At 40.4% G+C, this 19,711-nt stretch overlaps 1 protein-coding gene across 1 annotated transcript; it reads left to right on the forward strand.

Moving 5' to 3' along the window:
• The first annotated feature begins 3,077 nt into the window (after positions 1 to 3,077).
• LOC122026481 (ethylene-responsive transcription factor 8-like) lies at positions 3,078 to 3,596 on the forward strand. Its single transcript, XM_042585222.1, has one exon. The coding sequence runs from the start codon at positions 3,078 to 3,080 to the stop codon at positions 3,594 to 3,596; it is 519 nt and encodes a 172-aa protein (XP_042441156.1).
• The last annotated feature ends 16,115 nt before the right edge of the window (positions 3,597 to 19,711 follow it).

A 19,711-nucleotide genomic window follows, 5' to 3' on the forward strand; every position in this document is an offset into this window, starting at 1 on the left:
AAAAAAGTTAGATCACACCATAATTAACTTTAATCAATTTATCATTTATCAAAACCTAGGTTTAGCCATTAGTGCCAACTGCACCAATAAAATATTGATGCCCAAAGATGCCAATCAATCTATGATAAGATGTTCAAATGGCATATGAATTGTACCATGTAATGGTTTGATGAAATGAATGATACAATGAACATGTTAAATGCCACATTAATGTCAAGAGCTTGATAGCATGCATATAACATGAAAATATATGGAGGTCGAATAGTAGCTAATGCACGGGTCATAATAGGTAAAATGTAATTGGCAACAACTTTGAACAAAGTATTATCCTGAGTTAATATTTCAAGAGCAGAAAAAATGATGATAGAAGCACTAGGTCTATCCGAACGACGTAGTCTATAGAAATGCTCATACATGGAAGAATAGAGATGTGCTCAAAAGGTGGAGGCAAGAGATCAGGGAATGTGGGGTAGAAAATAAGATAATTTGTAAAAGAACAACACTCTAAAAACTCTTGGAAGATTTCATGAGTAAAGTCTAGATTGTATTTAGCGATGTAGGTTCGATATCGCAAATCATTTCATAAAGAATGCAAGTTGTTATAGAACTCAAATATCAACCCTTCATCTATGTCGCGTTCACAATAAACAATTGACTCCAACTTATAGTATTGAATGATTTTTATGACATCTAAACAATGATTATGGAAGATCTTTTGGTCAATTGACCAAGTTGGAATAAGTTTGAATTTGCTCGTGATAAATGCATGTTGGAGAGAAGCATTTAGAAAACAAGAATCGATCGGCGATTGAGGTAAGAATTTGTCCGCTCAAGAAATCTCTGCTAATCGATTGCATCAATCGATTGACAGTACCCAATCAATCTGATTAATCGATTTGGAAAGTTTTTGTGTGTTTAGAATTGGTTATCAATCAATTGATACAATACTTGCCTAAATCCAGAATTTTAAGTTTACACCAATCAATTGGTATTGCAAAACCCAAAATCAAGGTCGAGCGTTTAGGATTTTAGTTCACTAATAGATTTATAAATATTAAAATAAAGTTTTTCACCACAAAACCCTCAAGCACATACTATCCTTTAATATATTAATCCATCTCATATTAATCTAAATTTAAATAATTATCATCCGAGCATAATTACACCACCGTCTCTTTTATAATTGCCTCGTAAGGACAATTTATATACCCTCAGTAGCTATTTTTTATTAATATAAAATGATTACGTATATTATTTGTTTTTTCTGATTTTAAGGACTATTAAAGGATCCGATGTAAAAAAAATCCCTTTAATTCAAATAAAAAAATTTATTTAAATCGAAGAGTTTATATGTATGTACTATTATGTAATATCAATGATCGAGGACGAGGACGGTGACACGACGATACTATAATGGTGACGTTAGATGATGACTATTGATATGAGTGAAGAATTCGAGGATGAATAAAAATATATTTCAAAAACTTAAGATTTAAAAAATAGAAATAAAAAAACTCAACTATTCTCATACAAAATTTTCTATTTTTTTAAAAGATACCTTTATAATTACATCTTCTAATTTTTTTCCTATTGAATATATTTTTATTAACTTTTGCTTTTATATATATATATAAAATTAAAAAAAAAAAGTGTTGGCTGGACGTTATAATAACGGTAAATTAGAGAAAAATTCATAATCACAATGTTAATTTTACATGCAATTTCCATGTTCAAAAAATTTTGTTTCCACTCCATGCATGTAAAGTATTATTTGTTTCAACTCCCTCATGCAAATATTGATACCTAAATTGCCCCTCAGATTTTTTAGGTATAAAAATTCCAAAATTGCGTACAAAAAGTACAAAAATGAGTATAATTCTTCTTAAAGTCAGTACTTTATATTAAAAATCGAGTATATTTTCTATCAAAATTATTCCTCTTATTTTTTTAGGTATAAAAAGTCTAAAAATAAGTATAATTCATGTTAAATTCAGCACTTTACACTATAATATAGTATATTATGATCGAGTATATTTTCTATCGAAATTAATTCTCATATTTTTCGGTACAAATAGTCTAAAAATGAGTATAATTCCTATTAAATTCAGGACATTAAACTAAAATCGAGTATATTTTGAGGTGAAAAAAGAATCATACTCAATTTGATAGAAAATATACTAAATTCTAAGTTAATATACTCAATTTAAGAGGATTTATACTGATTTTTAGACTTTTGTACCTAGAAATATCATGAGTAATTAGGTAAAGATGTTTAAAATTTTCATAGATGAAAATTACATGTAAAAATTTATTTATCAATAGGGGTTATATGCAAAATTATCCTTATAATAAATTGAGCGATGTACCCAGATAGTCCGAGTTTTTTCCTCGTTAATAGATATTGTGCATACCCATCAATGTACCAAGTTTGGAGCATCAGCCAATCAAATGGTGGCAGACTCTTCGCCCGGCACGTGCGAGTCGCCCACCATTCCGCGCCGCGTTTTGCGCACGTGCACCCCATCTGTGGGTTCCGGCGCTTGGGATCCTCGTTAGCCGAACACGTTCGGAGCCCGACGTCGCCCTTCGTCCGATGGAGGCCGATCGACGTCGTGCCGTTGCCTTGAACTCCGTGATTCCAGCAGATGACACGAACCCCGGTGCCCCGCAGTGGAATCACTGCTGTTCATTTAATGCGCCGAGCGCCCGACGCTAACGCCCACCGCACGTTTATTGATGGCGACAGTGATGGGATTTTTTTTATTGCGCCAAGTATCGATTGCGTAAAAATATACGAGCATTTTCGCGAATATCTTTCGGGCAATTTATACCATTAATTTTATAAATACATCCGCTTTGAATTGGGAGATAAGAATTTCTAGCTGACCAGATTCTGGCCAGCAAGATTTACTCTTTTTTTACTGCGCCAAGTAGCGATTGCGTAAAAATAGACAGCGTTTTAGCGAATATCTGTCGGGCGGAATTGAGACCGGCGCTTCCGTTTATAAATACATCCGCTTTGAGCTCTTTCGATTCGCATCAACGTCGTCAGCTTTGCTCGACCTTGACTCCTGACGATGGCGGCGGCGGGGGCCGGAGCAGCGAGGGAGAATCGTTTCCGCGGGGTGCGGAAGCGGCCGTGGGGCCGTTTCGCGGCCGAGATTCGGGACCCGTGGAAGAAGACCCGCAAGTGGCTGGGGACCTTCGACACGGCGGAGGAGGCAGCGCGGGCGTACGACGAGGCTGCCCTCAGCCTCCGCGGCCCCAAGGCGAAGACCAACTTCGGCTCCGCCGGGGAAATCGAGGCACTGGCGCAGATCGGATGGGGTCCGACTCCACGGTGGCGATCGGGCGCGGTGTCTACGGCGGACGGAAGAGATCTGGTGTTCGGGCCTCCGCATCAGGCTGCGGGCGGCGGATCAGGGCGATCCGGATGGCGGTCGGAGGCCGTCGATGCGGCGGCAACGTGGGCGGAGCTGGAGAAGAAGAGCGCTGCGGCGGCGAAGGGAAGGAAGGCGGACGACGCGGCGGCGGAGGCGGCGAGACCGAAGCCTCCTTTTGCGTTCGATCTTAACCTGCCGGCTACTTTCTTCTGAAACAAATCCGACGGCCGGATGCCTTGGTCAGTTTTTAGTTTCTATTCTTTGTTTTTTCTTCTTCTTTCCCATCCCGGCTTGGTACGAAGTGCTTGATTAGAAGATCCGGTTCGAATTCGATTGGACTTAAACTCAATCGCATTGTTTGATGCATGCGGTGTTGCACGGCTAGTGGCTGACAGCAAGTTTCCAACGAATGAATTGATAATTAAATGCCGATTACGTGGCTTCACGTGAGGGGGCGGCTTGCATAATCGAGTTGGGATGGATTTGTAAAAATGAACGAGGATCAATGTTTGATAAAGCCGACGAAAATACGGTGGCGTGGTTGCCTGTTCGATTCTCTAATTTAACTCTGTGAATGATGAAATCGACCGTATGAAAAGTTCAAGGTCAACATTGGAGAAAAAAGAAACGTGTGGGGGCGGCTTGCCTGCTTCTGTTTCTCCTTCTCCGTTGCCATGTACTTAATTGAGTGGAATCCGCTGGCATCGCAGTCACATCGGAGCACGAGGGCGGCCGCCGCCGCCGAAAGTTAGAGTCGCTGCTCATCCAATTACTGCTCCCACCGTCGCGTCGCAGTCGTACGGTGTCTTCATTAAGGAGATGCAGCACATGACCATCAGCTTTAAGAATTGCACCTCGTTGGAAATTGCCAAATCTAACTGCTAAAAACTGAAAGGACTGAAGATGGTTAGCGAGTGAGGAACTTTGGCGCAGTGTGGAATAAACAAATCGAGTCGTTTGAAGGGGTGATTGGGGAGGAACAGAAAAGTTGGGGCAGGCTGCCAGCCCATGCCCTGCCACTGCCTTAAAGTTTAGAGGGCTGCGATCGCACTATCATCGCCATGAGCTGAAGCGAGCTGAGCTGAGCAGGATTGGTTGTATCCTGTCTTTTTTTTTGTTTTTTTTTGTCTTCATCAATTCCGTAGCTTAATGGTCCTAGTTGAATCATCATAGGGACTATAAGCAAACATATAGGAGTTTGAACTCTAAATTATGTTTTCTTATAGTCACTATGGCGATTCCAATAGTGACATTGAGTTATGGGATTGATGAAAGAAAATAAGAGAGAGGGGGAGAGAAGTAAATAGGATATCATAAAAGAACTAAAAGTATATAAACATTTTAACTCGTGGTATTTGTGATTTAGATTTATTTACCTGAGCTTATGTAAGAGTTGGCTTTCTTGGCAGCTCTTAAAGTATTTAAAATTTCATCGTAACAACCATATGATTTTTCCCTGGTTTCTTCATTCCAGAACACACTTTTTTGTCTTTAAGAAATCAAACTAGCTAGAATCGCAAGAAAAATGGCACGATGATGTTCAAAGAACGTATGAACATACTGAAGGAACACTACAAAAAAATAACTTTTTAGGGATGAATTTTGAGACGAATTTGTTAAAAAAATTCGTCGCAAAAATTTTTGCGACAAATTTTGGAACGAAAATATATCGTCCCAAAAATGCTATTGCTGATTTTTGCGACGAATAAATAATTTTCGTTGAAAATTTTTGCGACAAATTTCAGTTTTTTGATGTAGAATTTGTTGCAGATTTGCAACGAACATTAATTCGTCGCAAATTTTATAATCTTAAATCTGCGACAAACATAAATTTCGTCTCAAATTTGTAACGAAATTTTTTGTCGCAAAAAACGTTACATAATTACAAATAACCACGGTAAAAAAATCTTATTTTCGTCGCAAATTTGCGACAAAAACATATTTCCGTTGCAAAATTGCAACAAATTTGTAAATCTGCAACGAATCTGGATTCGTCGCAGATTTGTGACAAATCCATATTCGTCCCAGATTTGCGACAAATCTGAATTCGTCCGAGAAAATGTCATTTTTTCACTTGGCCATTTTATAAATTTGCAACGAGTTTTGGGACGAATCTAGATTCGTTGCAAAAGTTGTTCCTTTTGCGACGAAAAATTAATTTTTGATCTAAATCTGCAACGAATTTTGAGACGAATCTAGATTTGTTGCAAAAGTTGTTCCTTTTTGCGACGAAAAATTAATTTTTGATCCAAATCCGTAACGAATTTTGCGACGAATCCTGTTTTGTCGCAAAAGTTAATCCTTTTCCATATGAATCTTGGTCAGATTTCCGATGAAAAATAATTTTTGTCCCAAATCTACGATAAATTTTGGGACAAATCCTGATTCGTCGCTTATTTGGGAGGAAATCATATTTGTCCAAATTTGCAACGAATCTTTATTTGTCGCAAATTTGCAATAAATCTTAATTTGTCGCTAAATTATGATAATTTTGCGACAAAATAAAATTTGTCGCAAAATTTGTCCCAAAAAAAAATTCCAGTATATTTCTTTTTTTTTCTTTTATCTTATTTACAATAACACATGCAACATTTTCAACAAAATAATATCCAACACATCCATATCCAACATCCAAATAAATCATCACAAAACAAAATACAACCATATCCAACTTCCAAACAAATCATCACAAAACTAAATACAACCTATCCAACTTCCAAACAAATCATCACAAAACTAAATACAACCATATCCAACATCCAAATAAATTATCCCCAAACTAAACACATCATATTCATATATACAAATAACCAAAATCCAAACAACAACAAGTACAACAAAACATAATATCTAAACATGAAAGTGTTATCATAAGTACAACAAAACATAATATCTAAACATGAAAGTTCTATCATAAGTACAACAAAACATAATATCTAAACATGAAAGTTCTATCATAGCAAGACATTCAAAGCAAAAAAAAAAAAAAAAAAAAAATACAAATTGTCATGTCCCAGGAGCTTTGGTCGCCTTCCATGCTTCTTTTCCTACGTTAAATTACAAACAAATAATAAGTAACATTTATAACCTAAAAAATATATCAAACATATAAATGATATATGTATCTAACATTTACATACATGAATAAAATTTGTAACTAAGATTGTTTGTTAGAACATGCAAAGTATCATCATAACATAAAATGTAAAGTATCACCATGACATAAAATGCAAAGTATCAAGGTGAAATTAAAGTTGTTTACAATTCATATCCTTTGTTCAAAACTCATGTTTCTAGTTAATGTTTTGTTTCATATTTCTTGTAGAGAGTTGTAATACCTACTAATATCAAACTCATAATATTGTTTTGAATATATTTTTTATACAGTTATGATATATAATGTACATGTAAAATTACGTACCAAACATGACATAATATGCAAACTATTTAGGTAAAATAAAAATATAGAATGAGCTATAACATCATATGGAAAAAAAATTCAAACATAAAATTTACCATAAATTTACGAAGAATCACCACCACCTCCATTATCATCAACACCATCATCACCCTCATCACCATCATCGGGAGGAATTTGACTTGGATCAGGCAAATTCTTGTTATACATCCAACCTCTTTCATTCTGCATTTTGTCTATTTACAATAAATTACATTAATAAAAACTTCTAGACAACAAACTAATGGTAAATATGTACCAAGTGCATATACATATGAAAATACAATATAACAACCAAAATAGAAATAAGAGATGGTACAATAGACAAACATAGTATCATTATTACTATCATTATTAATAAGCAAGTCTAGCTACATATACCTGACAAAGGAGAACAACAACGAGCACAATAACGAGCGCCTCTCCAAGCCACGTATAATACAAACCTACACAAACAACAATACAATGTTCAGTTAGACAAGTTCAAATTCAGAGACTAGGTTAAATTCAAAAGTCCTGATTCAAAGTAAATAGTAAGGACAAATGTTTATAAGACAAGTATACTTCACAATATAAAAACAGATACTAAGTTCAATTACAAGATTCAGGTTCAAAAGAGCCCATATATAATCTAGACACAGAAAAACAAACACACAGAAAAACAAACACACAGAAAACAAACAAGTACCTATACATTTATCCAGGAAAAGATAAATAGGATCAAGAGCAAAATCAAGATGCAGACTCGAAACCAGAACTACATTTCAACAAAAACCCAAAGCGAAGATTAGAATAAATAGTAAACAACAGTAACATTTTGCCAACCACTATCACTGCTTCAGTTCACTCACCGCCTCCTCACTTGCTATCCTTAGAGATGTGGAAAAAGAGAAAGGCACATGAGATCCGCAACTCTCATGGCCTCATGAGCTCGATCCTCACTAATCCTTTCCTCACTTGCAACCCTTCTTCGCCGGATTACAACATTTGCTGCTGACTTCCCAATCAGAAAGCAAACAAGCTGCGCACGACTGATGTACTGACAATGAGAGGAAGAGAAAATAAACTATACTTGCGAGATCGTGTTGGGAAGGGATGGAGAAGCCTGCCGTGAAAGATTCGCCGCCGCAACCAGGCAGCGGCCAGCGTCGTTGCAACCAGTAAGCTAGAGAAGAGAGGGAGAGAAAACGAAGCTTACCTGCCAGAGATCGTGCGCCCGGAAGAGATGGAGAAGCCTTCAAGTTGCGGGCAAGGATCAGGAATGATCGGGAATAATAAGGATTTTAGCGACAAACTTAAATTCATCGCGAAATTCGTCCCAAATTTGGGACGAATTTCCAATTTCGTCCCAAATTTTAAGTTAAACATTTAAAAATTAGAAGATGGCCCTAGAGAACTCGGAATGACACGAAACAAGTTTATATAGGTTCGTATCATTCTCTTGATCTTATTAATGGGTCAAACCTAATTTTTAACAAATATAATGATGATTATAAATTTTTTACCCCTAATTTTTTATTCTTGTTCTAAAAAATTAGAATCGCCAATATATTTGTTAAAAATTAGGTTTGACCTCATTAATAAGATTAGGAGAACGATATGAACCCATAGAAACTTGTTTCGTGTCATTTCAAGCTCTCTAGGGCTATCTTCCAATTTTTAAACTTGTAACTAAAAAAAAAAATCAGGGACGAACTCAGAATTTCGTCCTTAATTTGGGATGAATTTAGAAGTTCATCCCAAAATTTTATTTTTTAGGTTAGACTTCTAAAAATTAGAAGATGGCCCTAGAGAGCTCAGAATGACATGAAACAATTTTTTATGGGTTTGTATCGTTCTCCTTATCTTATTAATGGGGTCAACCCTAATTTTTAACAAATATACTGACGATTATAAATTTTTTACCCTGAACGATTGATAAATATTTGATTCTTGTTCCAAAAATTTATAAATGTCAGTGTATTGGTTATAAATTATGTTTGAGCCCATTAGTAAAATTAGGAGATCGATACAAACCCATAGAAACTTATTTCGTGTCATTCCAAGCTCTTTATGGTCATCTTCCGATTTTTAAAATTCTAACCTAAAAAATAAAATTTTGGGATGAACTTGGAAATTCATCCCTAATTTGCGACGAACTTCTGAGTTTGTCCCAGATTAGGGACGAATTTCCAAGTTCGTTGCAAAAATTATTTGTTTAAAAAATAAAAAAATACGTTTAAAATGCAGAAGATTGACCTAGAGAGCTCAGAATCACATGAAACAAGTTTCTATGGGTTCGTATCGATCTCCTGATCACAATGATGACCTCAAACATTTTTTTCACACAATATATTTAGATGAATGATTTTTGGATATCAAACTCACCTAATCATTTTCAAACTTTGACTCTTTTTACCAAGTCTTAAGGTTCAGAGACTCCATCTTATTATGATTATGATTAAAAAATTTTATTAGTTATTTGAGGCCGTCATTGTGATCAGGAGATCGATATGAACTCATAGGAACTTGTTTCATGTGATTCCGAGCTCTCTAGGTCCATCTTCCGCATTTTAAATGTATTTTTTTTTTTTGAAAAAAAAGTAATTTTTGCGACGAACTTGGAAATTTGTCCCTAATCTGGGATGAACTCAAAAGTTTATCGCAAATGAGTCTGACTAAGCCATTTTGACTCATTTTTAAAATGAGTCTAGTATGAGTGTGACCCAGTCTTCTGTGCCACAACTTGGTTTCCTCTTGTTGTGTCAATAGACACTTTAGTGAGGAGGTTGGTAGGTAAATTGTATAGATATTCTTTTTCCTAATTCCCTTAAGTGTGATTTCAAGATTTTCAACATTTTTAATTAAGCACTCAAATTTTGAAAACGTGACTAAGTACCTTGAGTCACATAACTGACTAATACTTAGTAAGTTAAAATTGAATTGATCAACTAGTAAAAATTTTTGAATATAGAAATCAAAACTTAGTTGAATATTACATGTTCCGATTACCTTAAGTGTTCCATCGTTGCCGAATGCAACTGACCCTATGTTCTTGAATTTTAGCTTAGTAAATTTCAATTTATCTCCAGTCATGTGTCTGGAGCACCCGCTATCTAGCATCCATTGATCCAAATCTTTATGTTCCTACATATAAAGTATTTGATTTGGTTTAATTTGACAGATTCAAGAGATAATTTGATTGAAATTAACTCCTTAATATCCATCTCACCCGGTCTAGTTTATCAGACATGATATTCCTATGGGTGATTGTGAGATGATTTTGTGTTTAATTGAGTTAAGTTTAGAATTGGTTAGGTTAATTAGTAGTATTAATTTAATTAAGATTTAATTAGATTAATTATATTGATTTAACTTAACTTAATTAATTAATTAAATTAAATTAATTGATTAAATTGAATTAAATTGAATTAATTGATTTAATTGATTAAATTAAATTAATTGATTAAATTGAATTAATTGATTAAATTGAATTAAATTGAATTAATCTAATTGATTACCTAAGTCCATCTCACTCATTTTCTAAGTTATCAATTAGGAAACCTTATGGATTTTGTGAGATGGTTTAATTTTCTCTTTGATTTAGGTTATCATCTAAGGATTAATTTATATTTGAGTTAGACTTAGGTTTTACAATTAGTCAATTAAATATCTATTTCAAGGATTGACTTCCAGGTTATGACAATGCACTAGGCCTTCTTAGGTATGGGGTCATCCATCACTTCTAGGCAAAGCCTTTCAAAGAAATTAGATATTTAATTTTCCTTTTGAAATCTCTAGGTCTAACTGATCAACGCCTAGGTCATTATCTATCCTAGTCTAAGCATACATAATTAAAAGAGCAATAAATCAAGCATCAAGCAAATCTATCTATTGATAAAAATAGTCTTTCTATTGGCTCCCCTGGATCATAGCCTCGATAGGGTCTATCAAGGTAATGGACTTGATCCTTGGGGATCCAATATTGACCTAGTCCAACTTGATTAACCAAGTTTGACTTGAGGATCCATGCTCAGACTAATTTTCTATTAGTTCTATTTATAATTGATAAATAAGACTTGTATTTGCGTTTAGTTTTAAATCCAAGTCCAGACCGATTGTAAATGACTCACTGTTTTCCAAGAATTAGGTCAAGATTCTTGGAACCCAGAGTAAACCGTTCCAACATGTCCTTTAGTCCCTTGACTTGATTTTTCAGGCCAGAATTCTCTTCTTCAAGCTTTGGACTTGAGTTAAGGTTCTAGTCTGAATGGGATCAGTCAATGGGCTAGGGTTAGTCACTTCTTTAAGGGTTGTTACCTCCTTTTGAAGTGATTTGACTCGGACATTTGATTTAGCTAACTTGCACATTAAATAATTAATTAAATTGTAAAGTTTATCTATCTGACAGTACTTACAGCGGGTTTAGGCCCTTCGGAAACGGATACCGATCCGTGGCTTCGTTCAGACTCAGCTTCCGATTCGCTCTCAGTTTCTGATTCATTGACTTGTTCCCAGGCTGTCAGTGCAAGAAAGCTCATCTGCTCGAGCTCTTCGTTGGAATCTTCTAACGAAGATTCATCCCAAGTTGCTTGCAATGCTTTCTTTTTTCTTTGCTTCTTTGCTTCCTTTTAGTTTGGACAATTGGCTTTTACGTGTCCCTTTTGGTTGCAACCATAGCAGGTTACTTCAAACTTGACTCTTGGACTAGCTTGCCCTGTCTTGGACTGAATCACCTTCTTAATATCTTTCTTTGTGAATCCCTTCTTCTTTCTATAAAACTTGCGTACTAGGTTGACGAGTTCGGCTGTTATCTCGTCATCGTCATCTTCTGAGTATGATTCTTCTTTAGACTCTGGTTCAATTTTACGCTTTGTTTTTGCTTCCCGGGTTCTGCTTGTACCTGCAATCAAGGCAATATCATTCTCGGCTGAGCGTGCATTAGTCTGTTCATGCAATTCAAATTTAGAAAAAAGTTCATCTAACTTAATTAAAGAAAGATCCTTGGATACCTTGTAAGCATCTACCATGGATGCCCACAAGGTATTCCTTGGAAAAGTGTTTAATGCATACCTGATTATATCATGGTTCTCCACCTTTTGTTCAATGGCGTGGAGGCCGTTGAGGAGGTCTTGTATATAAGCATGAAGTTGGCTCGTTGACTCACCTTCCTGCATTTTCATGTTATACAATTTATTTAAAAGCAAATCACATTTGCTTACCGTTGTATCAGAAGTGCTTTCGTGCAGCTCGATCAGTTTTTCCCATAGCTCTTTTGCGCTTGAGAATGGGCCAACTCGGTTTAACTCTTCCTTTGTCAGTCCACATTGAAGAGTGCACATTGCTTTGGCGTTGGCTTCAACCTTCTTTATTATGCTTGCATCCCAGTTTTCGCATGAAACTGGTTTTCCTGTACCGTCAAGTGGGAGTGTGATTCCAGTTTTGATGATCATCCACATCTCGAATTGGGTTTGAAGGTAAGACTCCATTCAACCCTTCCAGTAGCCAAAATTTTTGCTGGTGAAGAGCGGAGGTTGGGTTGTGCTATAGCCTTCTTGATGGGCCATTAATGCTGAAAAATATCTTGCACATAAAGAAACAAAGAAACTTGTTCCAAGACTTGGTCTTGGATTAGTAGTGCGGGATAAAGAATAATAAAAACATGAACTCGAGTGGTGTTGCACCAACTTCGAGAGAAAAACTCGATTGCGATAAAACTAGATTGGAAGACGGCAATTTTACTGATTCCGATCGACTCCGAAAAATTAAAAATTACCATGAAAAATTGCTTGAATGGTGGTTTCACCAATTCAAAGCGTCCCTGCTATGATACCAATTGTTAGATCAAAAGCTCTAGAGGGGGGGGGGGGGGGGGAATAGCGCCCGTGTCTTTCACATAATGCAGACGTAAACAGTAAAGATTTTTTACTTGGTTCGGAGCCTGGGGCGACTCCTACTCTAAGGCCCACGCTCGTTGAGCGTTTACTTTGGGCAATCACTATAAACTCGGAACGTTACAATTTAGATTTACAATATTAAATAGTAATGAAATTATACCGACAACGAAAACAGTAATCTTTGAAGCTTCTGGTTGTCGTAGATTTGTTGCAGCTTCGCTGGATTGTTCTTTGATCAGCACACAGAAGAAGGATTGTCAAATTATATTCTCCTTTGGCTGCTGTTCGAACTGTGCTTAAGTATCCATGGAGGGCACCTCCAAGCCCATGGAGGGCGCCCTCAACCCCGCCAATTCCGCAGCGTGGATAAGCCCTGACTTCTTTGCCGCTTATCCGCCCGAGGGCACCTCCAACCGCATGGAGGGCGCCTTCGCACCAGGGTCCAGGGCGCACTCTACCAAGCGTCCAGGGCGCCTCCAGCTCCATGTAGGGCGCCCTCTACCCTTCCACGCATAGGTGTTTGGCTAGTGCACCCGAGGCGCCTCCAAGCTCCATGGAGGGCGCCTCAGGTATTATTCATCCGAGACTTTATATCCTTTTTGCTCCCTGCAAGATGTGTTAGTCCAAAATACAAAACATATTCTGCAAAACAGAATTAGGCATAATAAGATTAAGATAAATATTTGACAATCTTTGGACTATCCGTTTCTGACTTCAGATTTTTGACCGGAAACTCTAGGTCGAACCGACGCCTATTGTTCCCTCACTGGGGAGCGTATCCTCACCTACTCCACTCAGAAGAGTATACATGTTGTCAAACCGGTCCTCCAGATCGACTGGACTTTTGCTCAGCGCCCGAGGCTCCATGACTTTCCGTTGGACGTCCACTCCACGACCCGTCCAGTCTTTCACCTGGTTTGTGACACCATGACTTTACACCTAAAGTCTCCGACTCTAGGACTTTTGCCTGAAGCCCTCGACCCGTCAAGACTTTCCGCCTAACGTTACCACCCCTAGGGTTTTCCACCTGCCTAACCGCAACTAGGACTTTTGCCTAAGTACACTTAGGAATTTCCTGCAAACTCATTCAAATACGTTAGACCATAAATAACCTTAACTTTGAACATTTTTTCATAATCAAAACTTAGGTTCAATCGTTGGATGCTTTCTGCACCAATAGCTTGGACTATTTTTCTATTAGTTCTATTTGTAATTGAAAAATAAAACTTGTATTTTCGTTTAGTCTTAAATCCAACTCCGGATTGATTGTAAACGGCTTGCTGTCTTTCAAGAATCAAATCAAGATTCTTGGAACCCAAGGTGAACCATTCTATCGTATCCTTTAGTTCCTTGACTTGATTTTTCAGGGTAGAATTCTCTTCCTCAAGCTTTTGGACTTGAGTTGAGGTTCCAGTCTGAATGAGGTCAGTCAAGGAGCTAGGGTTAGTTACTTCTTTAAGGGTTGTTATCTTCTTTTGAAGTGATTTGACCCGAACATTAGATTTAGCTAATTTACGCATAAGGTAATTGACTAAATTATAAAGTTTATTTACTTGAGAAATATTTACAGTGGGTTTAGGCCGTTCGAAAATAGATACGGATCTGTGGCTTCTCTCGGACTCTGTTTCCGATTCGCTCTCAGTCTCCAATTCGTCGATTTGTTCCCGAGCTGTCAGCACAAGGAAGCTCGTCTACCCGAGCTCTTCGTCAGAATCTTCTGACGAGGACTCATCCCAAGTTGCTTGCAGTGCTTTCTTCTTCCTCTGCTTCTTTGCTTTCTTTTCATTTGGACAGTTGGCTTTAACGTGTCCCTTTTGATTACAGCTATAGCAAGTTACTTTGAACTTCACCTTTGGACTTATTTGTACTTTCTTGGATCGAATCACCTTTTTTGATGTCCTTCTTTGTGAATTCCTTCTTCTTTTTGTAGAGTCTGTGTACTAGGTTGATGAGTTCAGCTGCTATTTCGTTGTCGTCATCGTCTGAGTTCGGTTCTTCTTCAGACTCGGGTTCAATATGATGCTTCTTTCTAGCCTCCTTTGCCTTGCTTGTACCTGCAATCAACGCAATACCTTTCTCGGCTAGACGTGCATTAGTCTATTCATGCAATTCAAATTCGGAAAACAACTCATTTAATTTAATTAAAGACAAATCCTTATATACCTTGTAGACGTCTATGATTGATGCCCATAATGTATTCCTCGGAAAAGCGTTGAGTGCGTACCTTATTACATCCCAATTCTCCACCTTCCATCCAATTACGTGGAGGTCATTGAGGAGGTCTTGAATGCGCGCGTGAAGTTGGCTAGCCGTCTCACCTTCCTATATTTTAATGTTATACAGTTTATTAAAAAGTAAATCACTCTTGCTTACCTTCGTGTCGAAAGTGCCCTCATGCAGCTCGATTAATTTTTCCCACAGCTCTTTCACGCTTGAAAACGGGCCGACTCGGTTCAGCTCCTCCTTTGTTAGGACACACTGAAGGGTACATATCGCTTTGGCGTTAGCCTCGACCTTCTTTATTATACTTACATCCCAGTTCTCGCATGAAACTGATTTTCCTGTGTCGTCGAGTGGAAGTGTGATGCGTGTTTTGATGATCATCCACATCTCGAACTGGGTTAAAAGGTAAGACTCCATTCGGCCCTTCTAGTAGTTGAAATCTTCGTAGAAGAAGAGCGACAGGCGGGCTGTGCTATAGCCTTCTTGATGGGCCATTTAGGAGAAAACCTTGGACACAAAAGAAACGAGAAACTTGTTCCAAGACTTGGTCTTGGATTAGTAATACGGGATTAATAAATTAATATGCGAACTCGAGTGATATTGCACCAACTTCAAGGAAAAAATTCGATTGCGATTAGAACAGATCAGAAGACGACAACTTTACCGATTTCGATTGACTCCGAAAAATTGAAAATCACCACGAAAAAATTTGCTTGATTAGTGGTTTCAACAATTTGAAGCGACCCCGCTCTGATACCAATTGTAGGATCGAAAGCGCTAGAGGGGGGATGAATAGCGCTCATGACTTTCACTTACGTTTCAAAAAATTATCGAGTAAAATATGCAACGGAAATATATAAAACAATTGCAAACACACGAACACCAAGGGTTTTACTTGGTTCGGAGTTTGGGGCGACTCCTATTCCAAGGCCCACGCTCGTTGAGCGTTTACTTTGGGAAATCACTATAAGCTCGAAAATATATAATTTTGATTTACAATATAAAGCAAAAATGGAAATTATACCGATAATGAAAAATAGAGAGTGATGTGGATACAGGTTAAGGGCATAGAGGAAATAAGAGGAGAGGGGAGGGGGTACTTTGGTCAATTTGATGGGAAAAGCCCTTTTAGGGCACTGTTCACAGAAACGAAAAGGAGGAGTTTTGGTTCGTTCGTGGGAGTGGCCGCCGCCAGCCGGGGGATTTCTTCCTTCTTCTCGCGTTGATGTCGCCGGAGCCGACGCCGGCCGCCCCCCGCCTTTCTCCTCTCCCTCTCCTTCTCACTACAACTGCCAGCAGAAACAAGGAGAGCTTTGCCTCCCTCGTCGCCGTCCTCGAGCCACAGCTGCTGGCGACGATCTTCCTCTTCTTCTTTCTTTTATTCTCGACGCCGGCGACGAACTCCTTCTCTCTCCCTCCTCCTCACGCTACCGCCGCCGAACAGACCGATCGCTGCTCCCATTCTTTCCGGACAGCTTCCTCATCTTCTCCCTCTCTCGAGCTCTCACACGCACGCCCCTGCCGGTGGACGCAGCTCGATGCCGCGACGAACGCCGCCGACCACGAGCGACCCACACCGTCGCTCTCCTCTCCTCCAGCTCCGTCACTACCCTCGTCCATAGCCATGGCTGGCTCGAATGCTCCGTTACCCACTCCCATCGCCTGACCTACACACTTGTCGGCGGCTTAACTGAAAATCCCCTCGTCAGCCGCCACCACAGCAGGTTACCGGCCAACCCTTCCAGCCACAGCCGGTCGTCGCTAGCACAGCAGGCTGCAGTAGCCATCTCCGGTGTCCCCTAGCATCTACTATTGCTGCAGACCCCGTTGTCTCCCACTAGATCGTATTTCATTTCTATTGTGTTGCGTTCTCATCGTCGCACCGATCCAGCCTTGCGGTTATTGTATCCAGTCTTCGTGTCGTCGTTTGGTTCTGGCTTGGGTGTCGTGTTCTTGTGTCTGTGTCATTATCATATCCCGGCCTGCGTTCCGATCTTGCGTCTCGGCCTGCGTGCCGATCTGGTGTCCTGGCCTGTGTGCCGATCCAGCACACCCTCCTCCGGGGCGTCGCGACTTCGTCAACATTTCATCCACCTCACCCGACGGTCCGTCTGACTCAGCTTCCGGACTGGATCAAATTTGGCGCCGTCTGTGGGAATCTTCTCCACCTGTTCTGGAACGTGAAGATGGACGACGTTGGGAGGTTCTCTTCTATTATCACAGCCCTGGAGGATCCTGACAGATATATCATCTTCGGCTCTCACTGCACGGGTATTCGGGATTTGAGGAATTGAGCGGAGCTTCAACTAGCCGACAGGTTAGTTTTTTCATTACGTTTTTCCCTAACTCCGCGGGTATTCGGGAGTTAAGGGACTGAGACAAATCCTTAGCCGGTTGGCAAGGCTCCCCGATCAGGTACGATTACAAGCTCTGTTATCTTTTTACGATTATAGGAACTGCTATATTTCCCTGATAAAAGAGTAAGAACCTAGTTCCTTGATCATAGACTAGAGCCTTCGATTTCTGATCGGACACTAGGGGTCCAGCTCCCCGTTCATACACTTGGGACACAGCTCCCTGCTCATACTCTAGGGGCACAGCTCCCCACTCATACACTAGGGCACAGCTCCCCGATCATTGACTTGCAGTACCACTTCCCGATCAGGATCTAAGGGCCTCGCTCTTCGATTACAGGCTAGGGACCTTACTCTCCAATCAGGGACCAGGGATTCAGTTTCCCGATCAGGTGTGTTATAGGCTCTGCATCCTTCACCATGAGACTCTGCATCCTCTTACTGCAAAGGGCTCTGCACCCTTCACCGTGAGGCTCTGCACCCTGTACTATGGGGTCCAGCATCCTATTACTGCTATAGCTTTACTCTGTTCTTATTATATGCTCTGTAGCCACCACCTGTTTTGCATCTTCTTATGTCTACAGGCTCTGCTTCCTTCAACCACGGTGCTCTGCTTACCTCTACTTTTATGAAATCTGCTCCCCTATATTACCATGGGTTTCATTCTCTTTGACGGTCGGAGCTCATATTATCATCTTCTCCCCTCGCTCCACGGGTATTCGGGAGTTGAGGGATCGAGACAGATCCGCAGTCGGTTGGCACCACACCGCTGTCAGGTATGACATAAGCTTTATTTCCTCATGCTGCTACATGCGTCGCTTTTACTAGCTTCAAAGCTTATCCTTCCCCGTTCGGGGTTGAGTGATTTTCACTGGTCTCATACCAGCTTATTGGATTTCATATTTCCCCCGTTCGGGGTTAAGCGATTGTCACTGGTCTCAGACCAGCTTATTGGATTTCATATCTCCCTCGTTCGAGGTTGAGCGATAGTCACTGGTCGCAGACCAGCTTATTGGATTTCTTATCTACCCCGTTCGGGGTCGAGTTATCGCCACCGGTCTCGGACCGGAGTATCATTACTGGTCTCAGACCAGCGCCATCACCACCGGTCTCGGACCGAAGTATTATTACTGGTCTCGGACCAGCGCCATCGCCACCGGTCTCGGACCGGAGTATCATTACTGGTCTCGGACCAGCGCCATCACCACCGGTCTCGGACCGGAGTATCATTACTGGTCTCGGACCAACGCTATCGCCACCGGTCTCAGACCGGAGTATCCCAGACTCTCGCCTCAGCGCAAGTTATAAGTGAGCTCTGCTCTCACGCCCAACGACCTTTCAGGTCGGCTCCCATGCGAGAATTAAAAGTGAGCTCTGTTCTCACGCCCAACGACCTTTCAGGTCGGTAGTTCCAGACTCTCGCCCCAGTGCGAGTTATAAGTGAGCTCTGTTCTCACGCCCAACGACCTTTCAGGTCGGTAGTTCCAGACTCTCGCCCCAGTGCGAGTTATAAGTGAGCTCTGCTCTCACGCCCAACGACCTTTCAGGTCGGCTCCCATGCGAGAATTAAAAGTGAGCTCTGTTCTCACGCCCAACGACCTTTCAGGTCGGTAGTCCCAGACTTCTGACGGTCATGGCTCAGATTATTCTCTTCTCCCCTTGCTCCCCGGGTATTTGGGAGTTGAGGGACTGAGACGGATCCTCAGTCGGTTGACATCACTTTGTGATCAGGTATGATAAAGGTTCTGTCCCCTTATATTGCTACAGGTTTCGTTCCTATGGGCTTAAAGGCTTATCCTCCCCCATTCGGGGTTGGCCTATTACCACCGGTCGGACCAGAGTATTATCCCCGGTCTCGAATCAGCTCACTATGCGAGAATCAAAAGTGAGCCCTGTGCTCACGCCCAACGACCTTTCAGGTCGGTTGTCCCAGACTCTCGCCTCAGTGCGAGTTATAAGTGAGCTCTGTTCTCACGTCCAACGACCTTTCAGGTCGGCTCCCATGCGAGAATTAAAAGTGAGCTCTGTTCTCACGCCCAACGACCTTTCAGGTCGGTAGTTCCAGACTCTCGCCCCAGTGCGAGTTATAAGTGAGCTCTGCTCTCACGCCCAACGACCTTTCAGGTCGGCTCCCATGCGAGAATTAAAAGTGAGCTCTGTTCTCACGCCCAACGACCTTTCAGGTCGGTAGTCCCAGACTCTCGCCTCAGTGCGAGTTATAAGTGAGCTCTGCTCTCACGCCCAACGACCTTTCAGGTCGGCTCCCATGCGAGAATTAAAAGTGAGTTCTGTTCTCACGCCCAACGACCTTTCAGGTCGGTAGTCCCAGACTTCTGACGGTCATGGCTCAGATTATTCTCGTCTCCCCTTGCTCCCCGGGTATTTTAGAGTTGAGGGACCGAGATGGATCCTCAGGCG

This window comes from Zingiber officinale, chromosome 10A (assembly GCF_018446385.1).
Source record: "Zingiber officinale cultivar Zhangliang chromosome 10A, Zo_v1.1, whole genome shotgun sequence".
NCBI lineage: Eukaryota > Viridiplantae > Streptophyta > Magnoliopsida > Zingiberales > Zingiberaceae > Zingiber > Zingiber officinale.